This window comes from Lemur catta, chromosome 17, assembly GCF_020740605.2.
Source record: "Lemur catta isolate mLemCat1 chromosome 17, mLemCat1.pri, whole genome shotgun sequence".
Taxonomy (NCBI): domain Eukaryota; kingdom Metazoa; phylum Chordata; class Mammalia; order Primates; family Lemuridae; genus Lemur; species Lemur catta.
In genome coordinates this window covers 24,224,411-24,249,984 of record NC_059144.1, presented here as the reverse complement: position 1 = coordinate 24,249,984, position 25,574 = coordinate 24,224,411, and the positions used below count along the sequence as shown (strand labels likewise).

The 25,574-nt window shown below is 55.2% G+C and overlaps 1 protein-coding gene across 1 annotated transcript; it reads left to right on the top strand.

Annotated features, from left to right (window-relative positions):
- Positions 1 to 5,239: 5,239 nt before the first annotated feature.
- On the top strand, positions 5,240 to 20,863 carry LOC123622438. The gene is made up of 15 exons (XM_045528815.1): positions 5,240 to 5,348; positions 6,336 to 6,552; positions 8,653 to 8,757; positions 9,792 to 9,923; positions 10,728 to 10,812; positions 10,905 to 10,968; positions 11,403 to 11,488; positions 12,289 to 12,471; positions 13,480 to 13,533; positions 14,505 to 14,657; positions 15,744 to 15,811; positions 16,018 to 16,063; positions 16,288 to 16,351; positions 18,612 to 18,691; positions 20,831 to 20,863. The coding sequence occupies exons 1-15, from the start codon at positions 5,240 to 5,242 to the stop codon at positions 20,861 to 20,863; spliced, it is 1,479 nt and encodes a 492-aa protein (XP_045384771.1).
- The last annotated feature ends 4,711 nt before the right edge of the window (positions 20,864 to 25,574 follow it).

Here is a 25,574-nt window from a genome sequence, read left to right as displayed (position 1 = left end):
GCCAGGCCGGGACCCTGCCCGAGGCGCTGCAGCAGCCTCAGCGACTGTTTCCCGAGCAGCTGCCGAGAGCTGAAGCCCCCCACGCGTCCCCGGCGCCCAGCCACACTTTGCAATCTGAGGACTGGGTAGGCATTTGCTCCCTACACACCACATTCCACAATTTTTCTAAATTATATTAAATCAGGGTTTGAACCCTGACTCACAAGGGTCCCTAGGGTCGTACAAGGAGCTGTTGGGGACTTCCAAGGAGCCTGGAGGATGGGGCAGAACCGCTGGTCCTGGTCCCACCCAGGCCCGATCAGGGATCTCTGTTCTGGCCCACAGGATCCTGTCGGGGCACGGGGATGGTTCTTCAAAACAGCCGTAACCATGCGTCCTCGGGGTCGACCATCCACGTCCCTGGGGCCTCCTGGGGGGATGGATAAACAACCCCAGCCTCCTCCCGCCTCAGGGCAGGGAGAAGCTCCGAGGCACCTGCTCTGGCCTGGCTCCAGAGCGCCCTGCAGCGGTAACTGGCTTGAGGGCACTCTTGTCACAAGCCGTCCCCCAGCCCTGCCTCATTTCCCCATCCCCCACCCATGTTCCCTGGGGTCCCCTCCCAAATCAACTCCTGCACCCCAGTCCTGCTCTCAGGGTCTGCTTCTGGGAACCCAAGCCGGGACGCCATGTGCTCCACGCCGGTACTGTTTCAGGGTCTCGCGGACCTTGGCTCACCCCACCTTTCCCTCGGCTGTGGCTCAGGCTCCACCCTCACCCCTACTTGACAAATGAAGAAACTGAGGCTCTGATGGCTCAACGCAGCTAACTACCAAGCAGCCCCTAACCGCTACCCCACACTGCCTCCCTCTACCCTCTGCTCCTGCACTGCCCACCGTGCTCAAGAGAGAAGGAGAGGGGTTGAATCACAACCACCATCGGTGAACCCCTGAGGCAGGAGCCCCCAGACTGAGAACCCCAGGACTCCACCACCTTCCTGGGCTGCGGGGAGGAAAAACTCCTCTACTTCCCGCTGAGTCTTAACAGCTGCAGCAAAGAGAAAACACCAGGAGATATCTCAGTAAATCATCCTGCCTTTGTCTTACAGGTGAGAGAGCAAGTAACATGCAGCTGGGCAGAGACCGGCTGGGATGGGAACCCTGGCCTCACTTGCCTTGCTCTGAGCCTCCCCGCTGAATCCTCGGCAGGACATTGACCCCGTTTCCCTATTCCTCGAAATCCCTGAGGGCTGCTCAGTTCCCAGCACAATGGGCAACACTTCCTGGTGGACTGACATTCCCATTTCACGGATCCATAAACTGAGGCTCAGAGAGAGGCAGTAACAGTGTCTTGTGCCTCTCTATGTCCTTGCTAGGGCTTCCCTGTTGTCAGGGAGACCCCCAGGAAATCTCTCATCTCTCAGCAGAGATCAGGCAATGAGGTAAACATGCAGAGTTGATGGGGCTCCAGCCAAACTCTTCCCTCCTAGTTCGTTCGGAGAGGCCAGGGTTTGGAAGGCAAGGAGACCTCCATGCCTCCGCTAACATCCTGCACTGTCCTGGTGACTCAGATGAAGCAATGAACGCGAGAGCCTTTTTCTGCCCCAGGCAGGAGGAGGACAGACCTTGGCAGCAACATTGAAACCCAATCGCAGAAATGAGGGGGGCCCACCAACTTTTAAATCATCTTCCAACCCAGAAAGTCTGAGATCCTAAAATAAGAACATCCCATCTAATACAGCTACCAAAGCATACTAACATTAGCCATTTGCTAATGTCGAAACTCCAAAGCGAGAACTTTGGAACTGGCTACCATTGGCCCTGCATTCCCTGTGCAGCTGCTGTCTTCCAGAGCCAGCCCTTCCACCATCGGCCCCTCTGCCCCACGTCTCCAGCCACAGGACAGAGTTTAACACCTGCCCTGCCCACGCCCCTCAGTTGTGAAGGGGAAAGAAATTAATCATAGGGCAAACCTCCTGGAAAATCTGTAAGATTGGGTCATGCTCACCGCTGGGGTGACCACACGGGACAGCCGTTAACGAGCGAGCATCAGCGCTGACACGGCCAGCTGTGCACACTCACAGTGAGGACACCAGGATTCCACATAAGAGGACCTTTGTCCCTCAGCTTGGTTGGGAGGGAAGACTCAGGGTCTGGAGTTCCGTGACTTAGTAACACCGAATTTCCCTTTCACCGGGTGGTCAATCCGCTCTCTGGGCCCTGATTTCAATTCTCAGCTTTATCACAGACATGCTGTGTGATCTAGGGCAAGGTACTTAACCTCTCTGGTCTCAGCTTCCTCATTATAAAATGAAAATTAAAATAAGTAACTTATTTGAACTCTTTCTATATGCCAACCCCTGTACTGATGAGTTGCCTCAACAAACCTTCACAATACCCAAAAGACATAGGTGGATTTATTATTCCCATTTTACAGACATGAAAAGTGAGGCTCAGGAAGGAAAATAACTTGCCCACAGTCACACAGTTCCTGCGATATGAACCCAGGTCTGTCTGGCTACAGAGGCCATGCCCTTGGTGACCACGCCATAGCAGAAATGATGGCATGGACAACATATATAGAAAGGTCATGGGGAATGGCCACAAGGTGCTGGCCCCTTGCCACCCCACCTCTGCCACTCACCTGTTCTCCTCCCTCCACCCCACCCCCATACAATCACTCCCTTGGGTTCTGTGACGGCCACGTCCTGTATTAGGAGCCTCCTCGGGGCCCCTCCCGAGAGCTGGAGGCCCTGCCCAGGATCCACACTCTGACACTCTTCCAGAGAGAAAGGGCCCCACCCACTTCCCTCCTAGGGTCTGCTGGCCCAGGGCCCAGAGCCTGCCCCTCAGGCCACAGTGATGGCCCTACCAGTTTTGACCAGAAGCCCCCTGCCACCTGGTGCCAAGAGGACTCCTCCCTCTACTGAAGGGCCCCTCTGAGCCAAAGGCCTGGCCACAGGCTGCACTTCTTGCCCGTGTGCCCGCCCCCTGGGCTCCAGAGCTCAGGTTATAAAAGCTGTCTTTCTGGGAAGCTGGACACAGAGCCCAGGGAGAGATTCCGGACAGCCCCATCCGTGGAGAGGTAAGGCCAAGGAGGTCAGCGTGGCATTTCTCAAATATGTCTTGAGCACCTACACTAATGTGGTGAAGAGGGGGAGAATATGGGATAGAATCGCAGCTGTGTCATGTACCACCTGTGTCACCCTGGGTAGGTCATTTCTCCTTTCTGAGCCTCAGTTTCATCATCTATATAATGGGCCTGATATCAACGATCCCAGACAGTGACAGTGAGGACTCAGTGAAGCTTGTCAAGTTCTCTGCAGGGTGCCGGCACAGTCAGGGCTTCGGAAGAAGTCGGGGAGGTATGGCTGACACGAGGCAGGCAGTGGGAAGGGCTGGAAGACAGGCGTGAAGTGCTGAGGGCAGGGAGGGTGCTCAGGTGAACTGCTGGGAAACAGTGCCTGACATAGAGACTGCCTAAACGCCGGCTGGAGGAAGAGTGGATGAATTTAAGATCAGCCCGAAAGCCAAATTCGCATATGCAAACAAACACAAAACGTTCTTTTTCTGTTACCCAATATAGTCACTGTTTTGAATTTATGTACCACTAAATGGCAAAAAACTGGATACTCGAGGCAATGCCAGGACTTCCTCAGGCACCCCACAGTGGCTTGGCCACTTGGGGGTCTCCTGTCCCCGCTCAGGGGCAGCGTCTACCCACTGGGTGGCTTCTTCATGGGCATAGCAGGGGGCCAGTGGTGGCTGTTCTGCTGGCCCTGCTAATGCTGACAGCTGCCCTGGCAATGTCGCATCCTGGCTGGTTCCTGGCGGTGGGCTCTTGTTCACCCAGAAAGCCCCCGCTGCAGACTCTGGGGTCTCAGCTACGCCCTGTGGGCCATCTGGGCAGGGCTGAGGTTCTGCTGGTAGGAACGGTGCAAATGCTCGGGTTGAAATATTCCCCTAGTGCTTGGTACAATCCATGCCTTCAAGCCCCCCAGGTGCCTACCTCTGCCACCCCAGCCACTGTGCCACCTCCCCTACGACCTCGATCCCACAGCCATCTCAAGATCCTTTAACTTCTGTTGGAATATAGAATTCAGAGACATGAAAAATTTCAGGAGTTTTGCAGGACTTTGCCTTGAAGGAACCTGTGGGTGTGTTAGCTCACAGACTAGAAGCTGCTTAGCACTAAGGGGGCATTCCACTGATCAGAAACGTCTGCAAGGCAACGCGACTTTGAGGCCTGCAAGCCATCGCCCGGAGCTTGTGCAAGGCAGAGCTCGGCATTGGGCCCAAAGCGAAGAAGCTGATTGAAATGCCAGCCCAGCAGACAATGTGCAGCTGGAACTATCTTAAACTTCAAGGCTATTCCTGCTTCACTCCTGACCACACACCTCTGTATTTAGAGAGATAGATTAGATTAGTATACACACTCAGTGTTCCTGCTTTATACATTTTTATCTTTAATTTGTATGCTCAGCTAGGTCTATTCTTAACTTAGGGCTTAAGATGCTTATCTTAGAAAAATTTTGTAACCATCTATTCTTGTAGACAGAATTAGGTAAGCGTCCCTTGAAACTTCTGGGGAGCCTTGAAACCTTAATGAATGACCTGTACACATAATTCTTTGACCAAGGACAACTGCTTGCTGTAACAATAAATACTGACGTGGGATTTCACTCAGTGCCTCCTGGGTCACGGGAATGCCGGAGGACCCCTGACTCCCCATCACTTTAAACTACACTTTGTCTCTGTCTCTATTATTTCCAACTCTCTTGCGAGGATCCTACCTGGGACCTGTTTTGCTGGGAGAGTAGCTAACTCCCGGCAAACTTCCCACAGTGTCACCCAGCCATATTAACAGCTGCTGGGTGCTTGCTGTGTGCTAAGCCCTTTGCACAGGGTATTGAAAGCATTCCTCACAATAACCTATGACTGCCCCGTTTTACAGATGAGAAAACTGAAGCATGAGAGGTCAAGTGACTTGCTGAGGTCACACAGTCAGGAAGTGGCAGAGCCCAGCTTTGGAGCCAGCCCACACAATGAGGAAGGACACTCCAGGCCCAGCAATCCGCAAGCACAAATGCGCAGTGGTGGGAAGTGCAGGCTGCATTGAAAGATCCGGAGCTGGGGGCAGGGGCAAGGGAAGGACAGCTGGAGAGCTGGTTCTAGGAGAGGCAGAGCTGGGAGACACAAGGTGATGGGTCCCCAGCAGGACATCACTGTTCCCCTCTCTGTGTTCGCAGGTCCTAGCCAGGAGGATGCTGCTGCTCTGGGGGTTACTGCTGTGTCGGGGGCTGCTGCCCCAAGCCCAAGGGGAGGCTCAGCACCTGCTCCATCTGCGGATCAGCAGCAATCAGCTGGAAACAGGTAAATGCTACGGGGTGAGTGTGGGAGGCAGGAATTCAAGGACAGTCGGAATGAGAAACGGCACTACCTCCTGCTCAAGGCTCCTCCTCCTCTGGCCTCCCCCTTTCCAGCCACAGAATTCACCTTCCTTCACCCAGAGCTGTCCCTCCCCTGCTCTAACACTTGCCAGGGCTCCCTAGTGCCCTCAGGAGAACCTCCAAGCTCCTCATCTTGGCATTCAAGGGCCTGCACCTCTGGCCTCTGCCACACCACCTTCCCTGACCACCCTGCAGACCTCAGGGCTCCCTGCTTGCTACGCTGCTCCTTCTACCTGAAGAAGGAATCTCTCCTTCCTCTGGGTTCCCACAGCCCATTGGTGAAGTCTGCCTTATCCAAGTGCAGTGTACCTGTCGTCCTGTCTGTCCATCTGTTCTCTGTTCCTCTCTCTCCCTAACTCTTACTGTGAACTGCTTGTTGTTCATCCATCTCCTACCCCATTCACCACACCCCAGCCTCACTGACCTTTCTGTTCCCTAAACTCATCAGCTCATCACCACCCCAGGGCCTTTGCACATGCTGTCCCACTGCCTGCACTGCTCTGCCCCAGATCTCTCAGCAGTGGAGTCCTTCACTTCATTCAGGTCTTGGCTCAAATGCCTCCTCCTCTGACAGGCCCTCCCCAGCCACCCCTAAAATAGACCCCACTCCAGTCGTGTTCCCACTCAACTCCGTTGTATTTTCTTTGCAGCACATATCACTATCAAAAAAATTATCTTACTTGCTGATCTGACTGCTCAGTGGTTGTCTGTCTCCCTCGCTAGAAAGTAAACTCCATGAGGGCAGGAGCCACATTGCTCCTGTCCCCTGAGCCCAGGAGAGAGTAAGCGCTTAAGAAGCACTTGTTACTGAACGACTGTCAAAATCGGCACAGAGCAGGTGCCGGTGGCATTTGTTTGATGACTGAATGAAGGCGGGAGCCCCACGCTGAGGAGGGGCTTGTGTCCTCAGTCATTTCAGACCTGTTCTCAGAGCACCGCATCCTGGACCACCTGGTCAGCCTGCCCGTGACGGGGGCCATGAGTGAAAGTGTCGCCGTCCTGGACCACCTGCCCTTTGTAAGAAAAGGCCTCTCTAAGAAGAGCAGTGGGCTGGACCTGTCGCTGGTCGGGGACCTGCTCTCGGGGAGGAGCCTCCCACTGCTAAGGGACCTGCTCCAGGCAGGAGGGTGAGTCCGCAGCCGAGGCTGCCTCTGGCCTTTCCTGTTTCCCTGAGTGGCTGTGTCCCCCCCGGCAGTGCAGCAGGGGCAGGCAGGAAGCCCGAGTGTCCCTGGAGGTTCTCTGCAGCCTGGACAACGTGACCAAGTGCGTTCTTCTTGCCCCTATACCTCTCTTAGCCACTTGAAATCGTCCTAGGAAAAAAGCAGAGTCTCGATCTGGGGTCACAGCCTGGCAGGGCTCCCGCCCTCCACATTCAGCCTGCACCCGGGTTTCGTAAACTTACACAGAGTTTTTAAAAACATCTATTTTTTCGAGACAGGGGCTCACTCAGTCACCTGGGCTAGAGTGCAGTGGCGTGATCATAGCTCGCTGCAGCCTCAAACTCCCAGGCTCAAACAATCCTCCTGCCTCGGCCTACCGAGTAGCTGCAACTACAGGTGCATGCCACCATGCCCAGCTAATTTTTCTTATTTTTTGTAGAGTTGGGTTCTCGCTGCATTGCCCAGGCTGGTCTTGCACTCCTGGGCTCAAGTGATCTCCCGCCTCAGCCTCCCAGAGCGCCGGGATCACGGGCGCGAGGCATCGTGCCCGACCCATATTCCCTTCTTATGATGACACCAGCCTACTTCCCATGATGTCATCTCAGCCTGATTACCTTTGCAATAATCCTAGTTCCAAATAAGGTCACATTCTGAGGTCCTAAGGGTTGGGACTTCAACATATGAATTTGGAGGCAGGAGGACACAATTCAACCTATAATAATGATTCTCCCTAAAGCAAGGATCTGGCCACACCTGTCCTCCCCTCCCATATGACAATCATTGGTGTGCGGCCCGTAGCCCTTAAGTCGGTCCCTATCACCCCTCCACTCACTGCCATTACCTGCTTGGCTCTAAGGGCAACTGAGTCAGAGACTCCTGGTAAAATAAGTGCCAACATAAATGAATGGTGTTGATTTGGGTTGGGGCCCCTGCCCTAACCACAGGCACCCCTCTGACTCCATCCCCCAGCATGAGCAGGGAGAGCCAACAGACCCTAAGACCCAGGGGAAACTTTCTGATGGGGATGAAGTGAAGTGAAATGAAATGAAGAGCCAGGGCACTGGGTGGGTGGGGGCACTGCCCAGAGAGCTTGGGAGGAGGGTGCTGGGCCCACCCTCCCCCAGCCTGTGCCAAGGCCTAGGACTGGCTGCCAATCACCCTCCCCCATGTACTCATGCTGCCTCTGCTCACCTGCCCTAGCACAGGGCATCAGCTTGGAGCCCAAGGAACACCCCACATAGTCCAAGTTCATCTTAAAAACCCCTCCAGAGCCAGACGTGGTGGCATGTGCCTGTAGTCCCAGCTACTCGGGAGGCTGAGGCAGGAGGATCACATAAGCCCAAGAGTTCAAGGCTGTAGTGTGCCATGATCATGCCTATATATAGCCACTTCACTTCAGCCTGGGCAACATATCAAGACCCCCATCTCCAAAAAAAAAAAAAAAACAACCTCCAGAAGGTTCCATGCTGGAGATAGGACAGCCTTCCAGGAGCCTGGGCCAGCCAGGTTTTCCTCCAGTGTTTGGGTTTGTTGCTGCCTATTCCAGTCCCACTAGATGAGTCACTGGCTTGTGTCTAATGTTTCAAAGGTATGTAAAACGCTGGGCTCCTCTCAGCTCAGAGAGACGCCGACTCGAGGCCACAGAAGGCAGCAGAAGGCTCCCAGGTGCTCAGCAGAGCAGATGGTCCCTGAGGGGACAGCCGCATGCTCCGCAGCCACCTTGCCTTTCCTGACTCCTGCCTGCTCGCTTTCCTTTGCAGACGCTCACACTCGAATTCAGACTGGTTAGATGTGCATAGACGGCTCCTCCACTGCGGTCTCCCCCATTTATAGAAGTTGACACTGAGGCCCAGAGAAGGGAAGGGATTTGTCCAGGTCTTCGAGGCTTGGAGACCGGAACTAGAGCTCAGTGATCTACAGCTGGGCTGGCGACAAGGGAAGAGGTTGTCCCAAAGCCACCCCCAGCCCTCCTGGGGTCTGCCCCATTCCAGCCAATACAGATACACACACTCCGCAGAGTCAAAGAGGCCTGGCCGGGCCACACCAACACCCTCTACGCCTTCACAGATTGGTCGTGGAAGATGCCAAAGGACCCGAGGTCACCCTGCAAATCCTAAGCGACAGCCTGCTGCAGGTCACGTTGCGCTGCAAACTGTACCTCTCGCTCCAGGAGTAAGTATGCGTGGGCACTTCCTCACCATGCACTTGGGGGCCAGGAAGCCCACCCCCTCACTACCATGACTCAAGAGGCAGCCATGCAGCGCTAGCAAAAGCCACGTGCTTTGTGTCACCACAAGGATCCACAATCGTCCTTCCCACTTGCGTATGTTTCAAAGCCATTTTTACTGATGGAGAAACTGAGGCAAAGAGAGGGAGAGGAACCCACCCAGGAACACACAACACAGAGGAAGCCAGTGGCAAAGGCTCAGATAAAACCCCCCGACTCTCACACCAGGGGACACGCACCCTGTCTGAGTAAACGGGCAGGTCGGCGCATCAGCAGGACAGCCTGAGCAGAGTCTGGCTCGGTCTGGCACTCCTGGGCCGGGCGACTTGAGCAAAGGCGGCCATTCCCTGGACCCATTTCTGCATCTACAGAACAGGTATAATGCAGGTTCCCCCTGCACCAGGCGGTCGTGAGAGTTGTCTGCAGAGCTCGGACGATCGCACAAACCTGGGCTTTCGGACACAGCAACCCACAGGGGCAGTGACACGGACCAGGGTTTGCATGTGAAGCAGGAACATTCCTAAATGCCCTCTAGGATATGTCCACTCCCATTTTTCTTGTAAAACATGGCTTTCTAGGTCTAGCTTCCCCTTTTAATAGAGATATGAGCACAAGGAAACATCTTTGATAGAGACTTGGGCACACAGAGAGGCTTCTCTGCTCTATGGTAAATATATCATCACCCTTGCAGTGACAATGCAGGAAAAATGCAACTTGACCATTGGCCTGGTGGGGACCACAGCAAACTGGACAGCACGTGGCCATCTCAAGGTCACCCGCAGCCCCAGGTGTTTGCCACCCGGTGGGGATGCTGACCCAGGGTTGTCAGATCTTCTGGGTTCCCCGTATTTTTAATGAACTCTCCTAGTTTCTCGCCGGAGCCCTCCGGGCAACTGCAGGCTACCAACTCGCTGCTTGTGGCCTCTGGTCTCACCCTGGGCTCTTGCTTGGCACCTGCCCAGACGTACTGTCCCTGCAGGATCCTGCGGCTCAAAGTCATCAAGAACATTCGCATTGGAGTACGGCTGGAACACACAGGAAATAAAACCAAGGTGGCCTTTGAGGAGTGCCACAGCCCACCTGGATACCTGAGCATCGAGGTGCTGGAGCCGTGAGTACCTGCGCGCTCCGTGCTTTGCCTGGGCGGGGCCGGACGCCAGCCCTTCCTCCGCTGATCCTCACAGAAACTCGGGGCTGGGACTGCCTCGCCCCAGCCTAGTTGTGACCAGAGTGAGCAGAGCATCAGGGCAGGGCCACCCCCAAGGCCACAGACTGCACACGCCACCTGCCAGCATCTCCTGCCTCCACGCTGTCAATGCTAACTGCGTTTATCTACCCAGGTCCAAACCTCAGCTTGGACACTTCCCAACTACGGGGCCCTGGGCAACCTATTTGACCTCTAGGAGCCTCCATCTCCTCACGGGTAAAATGGAATCGCTCATAGCACCAGCCAGCACAGGGGGTTGCGGAAAAGAGGTGCGCTGACCCACGTGGCCCACTTAGCACAGAACCTGCCACATGAGGTGGCCACTGTCATTCTTATATTTACCTAACAACACCTCCTCCAGGAAGCCTTCCATGAGGCTTTCGAGCAAAGGCTCGAAAATCCCAGAGACCCTTATCAGACAGAGGAATAAAGAGACAGAGACAGAGAATTAGGAAGGAATAGAGACAAGGAGGAGAAAGCTGGGGAGAGAGAAAGCAAGAAGACAAGAAGGGGGAGAGAGCAGAAGTGAAAAGAGGGAAGAGAAGAGAAGAGAGGAGGGGAGGGAGACACCAGGCAGGGAGGGGCAGCCTCTTGAGCCTCTGGGCCACACAGGCCAGAGGGGGCGTCCTCAGCCCTGCCCTGACCCCCGCTCTGGCCAGTCTCCCCGCCATGCTGTGTCAGACCCCACCAGCCGCCCCCTCCCCCTAGGATGGACTCCCTCCTGGTGAACAAACTTCTGAAGTTGGTGACGAGTGTCCTGGACGAGGCATTGCCCTTCCTCCTGCAGAAGATAGTGAGTTACCCCGCCTCCCCTGCCTCCTTAGGAGAAAGGTGTGACCCCAAGGGAGAGCCCCTCAACCTGGCCCCGTCGTGCCCTCCCTCCAGGTGTGCCCCCTGGCCACCACACTGCTCAACTTGCTGCTGGAAGACCTACTGCAAATCACTCTGCGTAAGTTGCTACTGGCCAAGGCAGGAGCTCGTCCCCTGTCCCCCTACTGTGAGCTGGGCACTGTTCCAGGCTCTCGGAATGTGATGCGGAACAAGACAGAAAACCTTTGCCCACAGGGAGCCCACTTTCTAGAAAGGGAAAAAGGGGGCAATATAGCCTGTGACCTTGGTAAGTCATTTTCACCTTGGAGCCTCAGCTTCCCAGTCTGTAGAATGGGATTACTCATAGGCCCACAAAGTAGGACTGTAGTGATAATAATACATACAGTCTGGCACCAAGTTATGGCTAGAATGTTCACTGCTACAAGAAGCACAAGGCCAGCCCTCGAGGAGCCTGCAGCTAAGCAGAGAGGGACAGTGAGTCTCTCCCTGCCTCCCCACACCCTCCCTCCCTCCCCGGGGCAGGCTGAGCCCAGTTCCATTTCCTCATGGCAGCCCCGGCCGGCTCCGGCCCTGAGGACTTCCAGTACTGCGTCACCACCACGGAGCTCACAGAGGCGGCCATCCTGATGACAGTCCAGGTGCGCCTGCCCCTGGCTGGGCCGACCCTCTGGGGATGTCCCCTGGTCTGGGGGAGGGGCAAAGAGGAAAAGGAGATGGGGCTTCTCTGGATAGGAGCAAAGGGAGGAGGAGGAGGATGGAAGAAGGAGAAAGAGCAAGCAAAGGGGTGGGGGGGAGGGGTGGGGGAAGAGGAGGATGGAGGCGAGGGAGGGGAAGGAGATGCCCCACATGCCCTGGAGCTCGGGCTGGGCCCCGGGGGAAGAGGGCCCCACGGGGCTGCGTGGCCAGTGAGCGAGCGCCACACTCCAGCGAGAGGCAGGTGGGTGAGCCCAGGGGCCGTGGGGCCACGCACAGCGCCCCAGCTGGAACGGACCTCCCAGATGGGGAAACCAAGGCTCAGGGAAGGGACCAGGCTGGCTGTGTCTGCCCAGCTCCTGGCCACTGCTCCTTCCCCATCCCCATGGAATGAGAGGCGGTGGGTTGGGAGGAGTGCATAGGAAGGAGGCCCTGTTACCCAGGCGCAGAGAAGGGACTGGGGTCCGAGGAGGGTGAGGCAGGAAGCCCGGCTCCTGGGTCCAAAGCCCGGCTCCGCCTCATACCACGTGTGTGATGCTCAGTGAGCCACTTCACCTGTCTGGGCTTCAGCTCCCTCATCTGTCAACTGGTGGCAATGGTCATTCCCATGTCACCGATGAGACTGTGTGTAAATGTCTAGCACCGCGCCAGGCACAGGGAGCCCGCAGTATGTTTGCTATAAACAACTGCTGGCCAGGGCAGCTGTTCCTGCTGAATTTCTTCTTTCTCCTTCGTTTCTCTGAAGCTCATGACCCCCTGTAGCCCAGGCCAGAGAGCCCCAAGGCCTGAGCGCCTGGCACCTCAACCCCTCCCAAGATTAGCCCAGGGAAGCATGGCAGACCTGGTCTTTGGGTTGGAAGTCTACAATGACATCTTGTCCTGCCTCTACACCAGCACGGAGACCCCTGTGGACCCCCGGGACCCCACAGTGAGTGCTTGAGGAAGGGGCGTGGGGATGGGCAGAAGAAACCAAGGCCCAGGTAGCAAAAGTGCCTTTCTGGGTGGGCCTACACAAGTCAATGCCCCTATCTGGACCTCACCTGGAGAACTCCTATTTGACCTTCAGAACCCAGCATAGAAGTCCCCTCACCTGGGAAGATGTTCCCGAACACGAAGTCCCCTTTGTTGTTCCTCTCTTCCCAACACCTATCCATTCATTTAAGCTGCAGATATTTATTGCAGGCCTACTGTGTGCCAAGCCTGTGCACACAAGGTGCCTGCCCCTGCAGAACTCAGAGTCCAGTGGGGGATTAGAAACTTAACAAGAAAATTTTTGGACGAATAAAAGAATGTATCCTATTTATTTAAAGTAAGCAGGGCCACGGGGTAGTGAGTGACTGGTGGAAGTGAGAGGGCTACCCTGGATGCTCTAGTCAGTGAAGATGTCTCTAAGGAGGTGGCATGAATGGTGACAAGGAGGCACACACACAAGTCTGCAAGAAGAGCCAGCTCCCAGGGTCAGTGGGGGCATCAATGAGGGGAAAATCCAGACGCATCGCTGCTCAAAAGCCCCCAGCAACTCCTCAGTGCACTCTGATGACATCCGGCCGCCCCTGCAGCTCCTGGGGCCCTGCATGATGTGGCCCCTGTCCCCGTCCCTGGCCCTGTCTCCTCGCCCGCTACACTCCCACCTCGCGGGCCGGGCCGCCCCCACCTCAGAGCTCTGGCACACGCTGGTCTCTGCCCTCCCCACTGGGCCGCTGCGCGGAAAGGTTTAAAGTAAGCTCTCCGCTCTGTTCTTGTCATGAGAGAAACCAGAGGAGTGGCTGCTCTCGCGCTGAGGATGACCGTGTGCAGGTGCTGCACACAGCTGGGGACGTCACCTCTCCTCGAACCTCACTGAGCCCCGCCACCCGCCCCCCCACCCCCGCCCCCGCCTGCTCAGAACAGATCCACCAGCTTCTAAAGGCTGACACACACTTTGTCCTTTTCCCAGGCCTCTGACCTCGTTCGGCTGTTGTCACTAGGAGAACTGGAGCCCGGGCCCAAGGTGGGTGTATAACCAACTCCTCCTCCAGCACTCTGGCCAGGCGCTCGGGGAAGGTGCTGGGCCGGGAGGCTGGGCCGGGCCAGGACACGCAGGCGTGTTCCATTTGGCCACAGTTTCCTGCTGTGGACTGAAAACCACTGCACCTGCTTCTCTGGTGTCCTGAAATCAGATGAGATGACGCAAGTAGGGCACTTTGTTCAGTGCCCGGCCCAGGTGACCACAGCTGCGTGGCCGCCGTTATCATTCACTACTGCACAAGACCCCAAGCCTACCAAGGCACACCTAGACAGTAGCGGGTGGCGACTGCGAACAGCTGCCCCCACCCACATCGGTGTAACCCTCGGGTAACCCTGCACTGTCAGCCCATTTTACAGACAAATAGACTATAAGGCTTGATAAGGGGAACTCACTTGCCCAACCTCATGTTGCTCTGTGAATGGAGGACCAGGATTCCAACCCGGTTCCTGACTTCAAACTCCATGCTCGTGTCCTCTCTCCAAAGGGTTTTAGAACACGACACTGAGAGACAAACAATAATAATATTAACAATGACCACAGCAGCCACAAGTGAATAGCATTACTAGGTGCTGGGTTCTTCTCCTGGCACCTTATATAAGTTAACTCATTTAATCCTCACAACAACCCTATGGGGAAGGTGCAATCATTATCCCTATTTTACCAAAGTGAAAATCAAGGCGCAGAGAGATTAGGAAACTTGCTTTGGGCCACACAGCCTGCAAGTGGTGGAGCCAGAACTCTGGTTCCAAAAAACCATGCTCCTACCTGCTATGTATGCCCAGGAAGAGCAGGATGCAACCCCACCTCAGAGACGCCCAGGGACTGTAAATGGCCTCCCACGGCCACCCAGACACCTGACTCCTCGTATGGTCTTGTTCCCACGCCTCAAGCTGGGGGCCGAGACAGCCACCTTCCATCCCTGCCTACACCTCTTCTGCTTTACCCTCGTCCAGGCTTCCCGTCAGTCCAGAGGGAGCATCGGACTGACCATCAACACCCCTGATCCTCCCACGGTCCGCCTCAACGGCCACACGGCCACAGTAGTCCAGCCAGGCTCGCTGGTGCTGCTGGGGCCCAGCGACACCTCCTCTGTCTCAGTCTCCTGGGTGAGTGAGATCAAAGGTTTTTGTCCCCCAGGGGCCTGGGTCCATGGTGAGGGCCCCTCTAGGGCCTGCTGGCTGAGGGCAGGGTGACAGGAGCCCACAGCAAATCTCACCACTGTGTCACCTGCTCACATTCAGTCAGCCCGCCCGCCTAGCCGTGCCTGCTGCTAAGACATGAAAACACTTCAACATCTGCTCCCTATATGCACACCCTGCCCCGGATGCTCCCCAAGGGCCTCCCAGCAACTAAGGGGTTTGTCTCCGAGCCCCTCAGCTCAGGGCCTTTGCCTGGTGGCCTTTTGACTGTCTCCCCCGGGCGTGACTGCATTGAAAGCCAGGGAGGAAGTTGAGAGACAAGGAGTTCGGGGGGGGGGGCTAAACACGCCTGTGTTTCTCCACTCCCTGAGAAAGGCCAGCCCAGGCCAGAGAGGGCTGGGCCCTGGGAGGAATTCTGGGGACATCCAGCCTCCCAGAAGTTTCAGCTTCTCTATTCTGAGCCCCTTGGGGTTCCTACTTCCCGTTCCACAGACCTTGAGATTAGGAAGGTGCCTCAGATGAGGGCACAGGAGGGTCCCCACCATAGGTGAGCAGAGTGGCACTGGCAACAGGCCCCTGGGGTGTCAGTTGGCATGATTCTGTGGCAAGGAAGCTGGTCATCGCTAGCTGGTGGTGAAAAGTCACCTTATTTCTGGTTCATAAGGTGACCGTGTGAATTATAGGGGTCCCTAGACACCCTGCTGCCACCAAAACCAAGGGGTCCCCTGGCTTCCAAGCATTGGTGATTCCAGGGCCAGTGACTCTTGTTACAAAAGGCTTTCCCTCCGCTGAGCCGAGCCCCCCTATCTCTAGCCCCGGCTCCTTGGGACCGGGAGCACCCGGTCCCCACCTGTGTCCTCTCCCACAGCAAGGCCCACAGGTGCGTGGTCTGGACACACTGAACCTATAGCTGGAGGAGACGGTGTCATGGGGAGGGGGCCAGGGCCAAGGAGAGGGTCAACCCTGAGCAAGGATTCCTGGGGGCTGGGGGCAAGGGAATCCCTCTGGCCGGAACCTAAATTCCTCTCCCGTTCTGACCTCATTTCCTCCTAGAAACTCTTTTCTGAGGCTGTGTTTTCCTCAAGAAATCAGGACCTGATAATCCAGTTCGCTCCAAACAGGTAATGCTTTTTTGTTTGGGATGTTCAGAAAAAACAAGATGGTGACAGAGCTGGGGAGAACGTGCGGTTAAGGGGTGCACGTTTCCCCTGCTGTCGGCAGAACAGAGGTTTATAGGAGGGAGAGGGGGGCTTGTGGCCCGCAGTCACCGAGCACTGCACCCCCAAACAGCTGCCGTGACATAAAAGTGATCTCTTCTCTCTGGTAGCACCACGGTCATCCTGGGCCCCTCTCCCGCTGGCATAGAGAAGCAGGTGAGTCCCTTCCCCTGGCCTTGGCCTTGGCCTTGTCCAAGTTGAAAGCCTCGTTCACTTTCTACCCCCGATCTCATCTTGCCCTGGAGCCCCCCGTGCCCGCTGTGGGGTGATGAGGGCAGAGCCCAGTACTTCTCCCGATCACCCTGGGCTCCCCCCACTCCTGTCGTCGCACCTGCCGACCCCACGGACGTGAACGTCTGTTCCTCGTTCGTCTGCTGCAGGAAGGACGCCTGAAGGCCTTTCTCCTAGAGCTTCTGCCCAGGGTGTTTCTGCCCCGTCACAATGGTGAGCCCCACTTTGTCCTCTGTCGTGCCCACGTACCATGCACCTTGGCGCTGCATCGGATGTGTCCAAAGGGCCCCCGCAGCCAGGGGCTTGGGCCTTGTCCCCTGGGTTGGGTGCGAGCTGCCCACAGCCAGGACAGAGGGGGCAGGGCGGAGACGCTGACACCTCGGGTGTGGCCAAAAAGGGGGCTGGGGAAGGGGCCACGTGTGCCTTCCTGTTCCTCACCCAGGCGGAAGCCCCGAGTGGGGCGAGTGGCCAGGAAGGCTGCTCAGGGAGGGGCAGGTTCGCACGTGGAAGCCAGCACGGAAAGGGCCCTCGGAGCGATGGAGGCCACAGCTCACAGCTCGACGCCTGCGGGGGCCGGGCGGGCAACAGCCAAGTGCAAGGCCCGGGCGGGCTGATGGCAGGCGCGCCCCCTCCAGAGAGGACGGCCACGCTCAGCTCAGCCCCGTGCTGCCGGCAGGGCGGATGTTTTTACCTTTGAGGGATGCCTGAAAGCTGAACTTTTTGAGACATCACCTCCATCTTTAGATATCATCAACTAATGAAACTTTTCCAAAACACCATTGCTTAGTTGGGGCCCCTTGGAAACAGACTCAGATAAGGAAGTGCAGGTCGCTTTGGGGGAGGCGGGCCACGGGCGTGGCACAGCTTCCCTGCTCCAGACGGCCCGGGCCTCCCTGGCGCAGTTTGTGCAACCATCACACATTCACCCACGTGATTATTTGTCTGTGCCTGCGTCCCCAACCAGACAGTGAGCTGCCAGAGGACAGGAGCCTCTCTGTCTGTTTCTCACTGTGTCCCCAGCACCCTGACCAGTGCCTCATACCCAGGAGGCACTCAGAAAATCACGTAGGATAAACGGCTCAGAACTCACTCACTCTTGAGAAATCACCTGGCTCAGCCTTCTGTCTTGCAGATGGGACCTCTCTAGCTAGGCTCAGAGAGGCTAAGTGACTTACCCAAGGTCACATAGCAAGTCTGGCCTCTTTCTTCCCAAGCAGGGGCTTTTCTCTGTGCTTCAGCTAGCAGGGTGACACGAGAGGAACAGGCGGGTAAAGACCCATCAGGCCAGCAAGGGGGTATCCGACCCTCCCCTGAGCCCAGAGCGATGACAGTCAGCACAGACAGGGGCCAGGAGGGCCCAGGCCAGGCCCTCAAGGTCAAATGGGAAACTGAGTTTGCTAAAAATCAATTGCCAGCCAAATAGTTCATTCACTGAAACCAAAATTACAAAATGACCAATTCTTCAAGTTAACCAGATTTACCAATTTACCAAAAACTTGCTTTAAGGGCTATTTTTCATATATAAGAGAAATAGGTACATTCATGGATATTCTCCTTCTTTGATATATTCAGCAGATATTTTCTTATTAATATAACCAAATTTCTAGTATTTCAAGGTTAATTTTTCAGTTTATTCTAACTTCCTTCTATTCCTTTTTTGAGACATTTTGTTTCTGCCAACATTTTACTGTTTTTAGGAGTGTGTAGTGTTTTCAGCTATTTCCCTCAATTAAAGAAGAATAAAATTCATTAATAGATTTATAACCACAAATCAAATTGTTCCTTAAAATGCTGCTAAGAAGAATGTCTTCACAAAAATGTGTTCACGGCCGGGCGCGGTGGCTCACGCCTGTAATCCTAGCACTCTGGGAGGCCGAGGCGGGCGGATCATTTGAGCTCAGGAGTTTGAGACCAGCCTGAGCAAGAGCGAGACCCTGTCTCTACTAAAAAATAGAAAGAAATTATCTGGACAACCAAAAATATATAGAAAAAATGAGCCGGGCATGGTGGTGCATGCCTGTAGTCCCAGCTACTCGGGAGGCTGAGGCAGGAGGATCGCTTGAGCCCAGGAGTTTGAGGTTGCTGTGAGCTACGCTGACGCCATGGCACTCACTCTAGCCCGGGCAACAGACCAAGACTCTGTCTCCAAAAAAAATAAAAAAATAAAAATGTGTTCACAGTTACTAAATATGTTTGAGAAGAATTTCTCTTAAGATAGGTTCTTAGCAAGCGGTAGAGCAGCTATTTAGAAACTGGCTTTCCCAGCTACAGCTGCTCACTGTTCAGAGGCTGCCTGATAGGGGTGGGGGTGGTTCCCCCCCGCCAGCAAGAGGAGTGAGAGAGGGGACACACCCAGTCCCTTCCCTGTTCTGGGCAGTGGAGCAGCCAGGGATCGCCCACGCCACCCCTTGCCCTGCGCCCAGACACCTCTGCCCGCCAGGGCTCTGAGCTCCCCCACCCACCTCTCTTGCAGAGCTGCTCAGAGAACACCAGCTGCCCCTGCCCAGTGTCAAGGGCGTCTCCTTCGACCAGGCCCGAGTGGACCTCTCCGAGGTAGGCTGGGCAAAAGGAGCTTCCCAAGATGCGCATGGGTGGTGAGAGCCAGAAGTGCCACCCCAGAGGTGCCTTGTCTCCATCCTTCAGGGGCAGAAGCTTCCCTGCACTGGCCCTTCACCTCCCTCTCCCCGCCTCCTGCTCACAGCCATCCTGCATGTGACGCCCCACTTACAGACGAGGAAACCGAGGCTCTAGGGGGCTACACGTGCCCCTCAGGGAGCCAGACCACAGGGCTCCTCGAGAGCTTCCTGGCCTCACACAAGTGATCTCCACAAGTAGCTCCACCAAGCTGATGCTGTCATTTCCCCTGTTTGACAACAGAGGGAACTAGGGCACAGAGAGGCAGAGAAACTTGCCCAGAGCAGCAGAGCTGGGATTCCAACCAGGGTTCATCTGATTGCAAAGCCTATACCCTTAGTCTGGACCACCCACCACCCTAGAGCTCACTGTCCTGAGCCCCAGAAAGGGCTGTTGCCTCTGGCACCTGCTATCTATGAACTGGCAGAGGGTGGGACCCGGCCAGCCCCAGGCTGTCTAAACGCCAGGCGGGTAAGATGCGGCAGAGACCAGCGGGCAGAGCGAACCAGTGAAGGAGCCACAAAGGTACCAGCAGGGAGTGTGCCAGCTCTGAGTCTGCCCCTGGAGCCGCCCTGCCTGCTCGGCCCTCTTCCCGCCCACTGCGGGGTGAACCTGGGAGAAAGTGGATGGGGGGGTGGGAATGGGGGGCGCCTAGAGATGGCCTTCATTTCTTTGTCTCCCACCTTCCAAAGATTCCCATTCGTAAACAGCAGAGCAGGAAGGACAGAGGCAGAGAGAATCAGACAGAACCTCCTGCTGTGTGACTTCGGGGAAGCCCCTGCCCCTCTCTGGGCCTGTTGTCCATGTCTGGAAAATGGAGATAAGGATATTTCTCCCCCAGAGCTGGAAATGAGGTTCTCCTTTACAAACATGAGGAACTATCAGGACCACTGATTTCACCCAGACCTGCTCGGCATTTAACAGAACGTGACCCACCAGCCCACGCAGAAAGCTTTGGCTCCGGGACTCTCAGCTGCACCAAAGGAGGCAGGAGGGGACAGCAGCAGCTTGCCTCACCACACCCCTGGTGCTGGCGTGTGCTACTCCCTAGCCCCACCCTGCAGACCCCTCTCCTGCATTCAGCCCAGGGTGACCCTAGCAGGGAGGGGAGGCCCAGACGCACTCGGTGAGGACTAGAGGAGTCACTACAGGTGATACAGGGGCTGGGGCTGCCCCAGAAATGCTGCTGCACATCCCGGCTAGGTGGGCCCATCAGCTCAGAGTGCTGCCCAGGGTGGGCAGGGGCCCCTGATGCTCTGAATGTGAAAGAGGAGCAGAGCCGGACACAGCCAGAGCCTTGTACCAGCCCAGCAGCTATCTCATAGCCAGACCTGTGTGAGGCAGGGGACAGGGTGCAGACAGGCTCACTGGCTCGCTCACTGACTCGCTTCAAGGCTTCCTATACCCGTGTGCAGGTTACACGTTATGCAACTCCAGGGCGTACCAGTCACACCATAGTTTACATGAATGACGCCACCTGGAGTTATGTCGTGGCTGCCCTGATTGCTCACGCATCCATTCACCATCACTCATTTGGTCAGCCAGTATCCATCCCAGACTGCTCTGTGCCTGGCCTTGTGCTCAGCCATTCTGGAACAAAGAGATGAGCTAGACCCAGTCCTTGACCTCTCCAGGAGCTCCCATTCTGGTGGGGAAACAGGTGCAGGAGCAGAGAGAGTCCAGCAGCACTGTCAGGTCTGGTAGAGGTTTGGGCACCGTGGGTGGGAACATGTGGGAGGCTCTCACCGGGTGAGGGGCCCACCTCAGGGCGACTCCCCCAGGACAAACCCCACACAGAAATGTTAGCGCCTCCTTGACACACAGGCTCTCTGGAAGGCGCCAAAGTCTGGTCTGTTCCTTCCCTCACACACTTTCCTGGACTCCCCTCCTCCCACTCCATCCCCTCGTCCCATCAGTCCCTGACTCTACTTTCCTGGACCGGGGGACAGTATGTCCTGGGGACACACAGGGCCCCTCTCAGGAGTGGCAAGAGCAGCCTCAGGGACAGCGGGTTTTCTGGGTGACCCAGGACAGGGAGAATCTCTGCTCCATCCCCAGGATTACCTGCTGCTGATGGTTCCGGAGGAGTAGCTGGGTCTGAGAGGGCCAGTCCCTCCCCACAGCCACACGCGAGTCTGCCAGCGGCCACGGTCCCAGGGGGACACTCGGTCGCAATAAAGACGATTCCTGCCTTTGCTAAGGGCTCTGTGAGGTGGAGAGACCGTCTTGAAATGTTTAAATGAAGGATTTTTCTCCCTGCTGTGTCTTGTCTGCCCTTGGCCCCTCAGAGAGGTATTCTGAATTCCGAACCTCAGGAAAGGGAGGTTCCTCAGAAAACGGAGAAAAGGCTTTCACAAGTCCAGGCCCTGAGGGGATGGGGTGTAGACAGGACACGGGGGAATGGCGCACGCAGGACAGCTTCAGTGAGGAAGGCAGCAGGAAAGGGGGAAGCTGTAGGGTCTCCGAGAAAGGAGGACCCACAGGAGCCCAGAGATGTCAGGGAGGCCCTGAGTGCAGAGGAAGGGGGCGAGGGAGGGAGCAGGAGCCCCAGGCTGGGGGCTGAGTGCAGGTGGGTGATTGTGAAACCACCACACCCCAGACCCCCTGGGCCCACCAGGTGTGGCAGGCTGCAGAGTGGTCTGCGTGGCCATCGTGGAAACACACACACCCTGCCCCCAGCTTCCCCAGCCCACGTGGCCCTGGCAGGGCAGGGCAGTGCGAAGAGAACCAGAGGGCCCTGCCGTCGGAAGCGCACACAGGAGCGGGGTTCCCAGCGCAGAGAGATGGCGAAGCACAGAGGCCCCCCTGCCACCCCCGGGCACCTGTCGCAGCCCACAGTGGTTAGGGCTGTCCCTGGGGAAAGGCAGATGAGGGGAACTTTGGACTGACTGTGATCGAAGCCACGCCCCCCACGGGATGGAGGCTTATGACAGCTTCTGGGTTGGGGGCGAGCGAGCCCTCGGCTCCCTGGTAACCCCCGCTGGCCTCTGAAACTGGAGTTTCAGGGGAGGCCCCTGTCCACGGAGGGACCCTCATGGGTTTTCATGGGTCTGGTGCAGGGTCCCTGTCCCAAAGTAGGTGGTTGAGGCCCAGAGCAAACCATGCTGTGGGTTCTTTATGACGCCCTGAAAGTCCCCAACAGGCAGCCCCTGGAGGGGTCTTGGACTAGAGGGCAGAACCACCCTGCACATGACCTTGCAGTCTCCCAGCCCTTGGTGTGTATATGTGACACACCTAAGGCAGGGTGGAGGCCGGGAGGAACTTTCCCAGAGGAAAGTTGAACCCTTACCCCAAGCCCAGAATTTTCCCACCCGTGTGTGAGCGCAGCGCCTGGCACACGGTAGATACCGTATACGAAATAGTTGACTGGAGACTTCCTTGGGACCCTGAAAAGGCTGGGCAGGCCTTGGCCTCCTCGGCGTGGGTGGCCTGTCCAGGCATCAGAGAGCCTCTCCTACCATGGAAGCCCCTCGTTCCCCTCCCATGACTTCAACAGGTGCACCACACTTTACAGTTTGCAGGCACTCACACCTGTCTTCGCATTAGATCTTCAAATAACATTGGGTGGTAAAAAAAACTTTGCATTACTCATTGGGAAGGGATTTAAAGCGACACCACATGGCGGGAAGATCCGGGTTTTTCATGCAAAACTCCTGTGGAAGAAATTCCCGGGCTGCCCAGGAGCAAGTGCCCTTGTAAGTAACCTCTAATAAACTCACCTAACTCGCCAGGCTGGACTTGTCTGAGTGGTGCTTTGGTCTCTCAGCTCTCTCACTTTGGGGGGTGGTTTTTCTGTACTGTCCTGGGATTTTCCGGAAACGCACACGTGAGTAAGAACATGCGGTATCTGTCTTTCTGTGCCTGGCTTGTTTCACTGACACAGTGGCCTCCGGTTCCATCCATGCTGCTGCAAATGACTGGATTTCACACAGTGGAATATTATTCAGCCATAAAAAGAATGTACGGCCATTAAAATAATGCTTTTAAAGAGCATTTGGTGTTATAGGAAAATGCGCACCGGAAGATCAGGATGATCCCAGATTTAAATATATGTATATAAAATAAACAAACTCAAAATGTAGGCTGTGATTGTCAGACACCTTGAGTAGCAGGATTGCAGATGATTTCTATTTTCTTCTCGATATTTCTTCCAAAATTTTTGTGGTGAACATGGTTGACGTTTATCAATGGGGTAAAAAATGTTCTCATTCAATAAATACGCATCAAGCACCTAGTCTGTGCCACGTGAACAAAACAAAGCAAGAATGGCTTCCATGCTCAGGGAGTGACTGAGGAAGGCGGCGTAAACAACCCAGCCAAGAAAAAGACACAGGACTGCAAATTCCCATGAGGGCCAAGAGGGAAATGGACAGGGTACTGGGGGGAGAACAGCGGCAGGGCAGCCTGATTTGGATGAGCGGCCAGGGAAGGCCTCTCAAGGGAGATATTTACGCTGACACCTGCAGGATGACTGAGTCAGGCAAAACGTGGAGGAAAAGGTTTCAGGCAGTGGGGACAGAATGTGCAAAGGTCCTGAGGTAGGAACCTCAGGTATATCTGAGATGCCTACACAAAGCCAGTGCAGCTGGAGAGATTAGCAAGGAGTGGTGGGGAGTGAGGTTAGAGAGGCAGGCAGGGGTCAGACCACACTGGGCCTCAAGGGCCAGGCCAAAAGTACTCTGTGTGCAATGATATGATCTGAATTATGTCATACATTTTTTTAAGAGAAAAGAGATTGAGCCAGAACTATGAAGCTACAGACTCCCAGAGATTTGGAGGAAAATCCAGTGTCTTTTGTCAGGAGGCATCGGGAGATTCATCTCGGAGCCGTCCAAACTGACCACCCGAGGGAGCCCATATCTGCCCAGTGTGGTTCTCAAGCAGAGTGGAGACAGGAGAAAGGAGGCCCGGAGCTGGGGGACCCCTGCCTCACACAGGCTGCCCCTGTACACACTCAGAGCCTTCTCTGAGGCCCACAAACCCCAAGCAAGAGAACCAGGCAGAGAGTTGTTAGCCTATTTGACAGACAGAGAGACTGAGGCTCAGAGAAGCTGGCCCATTCACTCATCCAGCATTTACTGATCGGGGAGACACACCACAGCCCTCAAGCACCTCAGACTAGTGGGACAAGATGACAAGGGGCACGTCCTAGGTCAAGGCTTTGTTTCCAGACATATCTGGGTTTGACCCTGCTGCTTTTGTGGAGGACTCACTTAACTTCTCTGAGCCGCACTTTCTTCATCTCCAAATGGGGGTGATGGTGCTGCCACTGCTGTTGATGATGATGATGATGATGGGTTGCTGTATAAGGGTGTTCAGCAGTGGGGGGTTGGTGGCTGTGGCCGCAGCCTTCTGACTCAAGCTGTAGTGTGATTTCCAATACACACCCCCTCTCCATCTCGGGCACTGTTAGTTCTCCCTTATGTGAAACCCAGGCTGGCCAAGTCCGTAGGCAAACGCCACCAGAGAGACACTTACAGATGCACAGAGCCAACCTGTTGCACTTCTAGAAAAGGATGCCCGCTGGCAGCAATGTGCACCCAGCGGGTACAAAAGAGGCAGGAGACACTCAGAGGGACAGCAGCAAGAGCAAAGTGCCCATGAGCCACTTGCCCCCCGCCCCAGGAATGAGGGAAAAGGTCCTCTTGGCACAGACATACCAGCTCTGACGTGCTCAACTCTGATTTACGAACTCTGATTTACTGGACACTGAAATCTGAGGGTAACTGAACAGAAAAGGAACAGAGTCAAAACCAAACATCTGCAAACATGTCTGAAAGTAAATATAGTACTTGGCCTTTGGAAACCTCTCCTGCACTCGTGACAAGGTTTGCTCACAGGCATAGTTTTGGTACCATGTTGTCAAGAGACTTTATCCTCCCACTGAAAATGAAAACTTCAGAATGAGGTTATAAATGTCTCTCTGCCTGCCTTCGTTCTAGTGAAAGTATTGTAAAGGCTCCATTTTTTTGGTAAAGAAACAAAACCAAAAAAATCCATATTTTATTATCTCAAACAAAGTGTAAATAGTTGCTAAAATCTAGATACACCCTATTGATAGGAAAATGGTATGAAGTCTGAGAAAGGTAGAAAAAAACTATGAATAGTTGGTGCAATGGTAAATGATGATGATGACAATAGCACATTATGGAATAGTCACACATACTAGGCATAGTGCTGTCTGACATATTTCATCGCACTTAATCGTCGTGGTAACCCTATGACAGATGTAATATCCCCACTTTATAGATGAGGAAACTAAGGCACAGAAAAGTTCAGTGATGTCCCAAGGCCACACGGCCAGTAGGCAGCGGAACCAAGATTCAGACCCAGGTCTCTCTGGCCTCCAAGCCTGTGAACAGAAACTCTGCCTCTTCCTAAACCACTGGTTCTCCACCTTTTGTGAATCACAAGGCCCATCAAGAATCTCATTAAAGGCTAAGTGCGGTGGCTCACGTCTGTAATCCTAGCTCTCTGGGAGGCCGAGGCAGGAGGATCACTTGAGCTCAGGAGTTCGAGACCAGCCTGAGCAAGAGCGAGACCCCGTCTCTGCTAAAGGTAGAAAAAATTAGCCAGGTGTGGTGGCATGTGCCTGTAGTCCCAGCTACTTGGGAGGCTGAGGCAGGAGGATTGCTTGAGCCCAGGAGTTTGAGGTTGCTGTGAGCTAGGCTGACACCACGGCACTCTAGCCCGGGCAACAAAGTCAGATTCTGTCTCCAAAAAAAAGAGAAAAGAATCTCATTAAAGGTCTATCTCTGAAACGTGAACATTAACACCAAATTGTACATGCAACTTCAGAGGG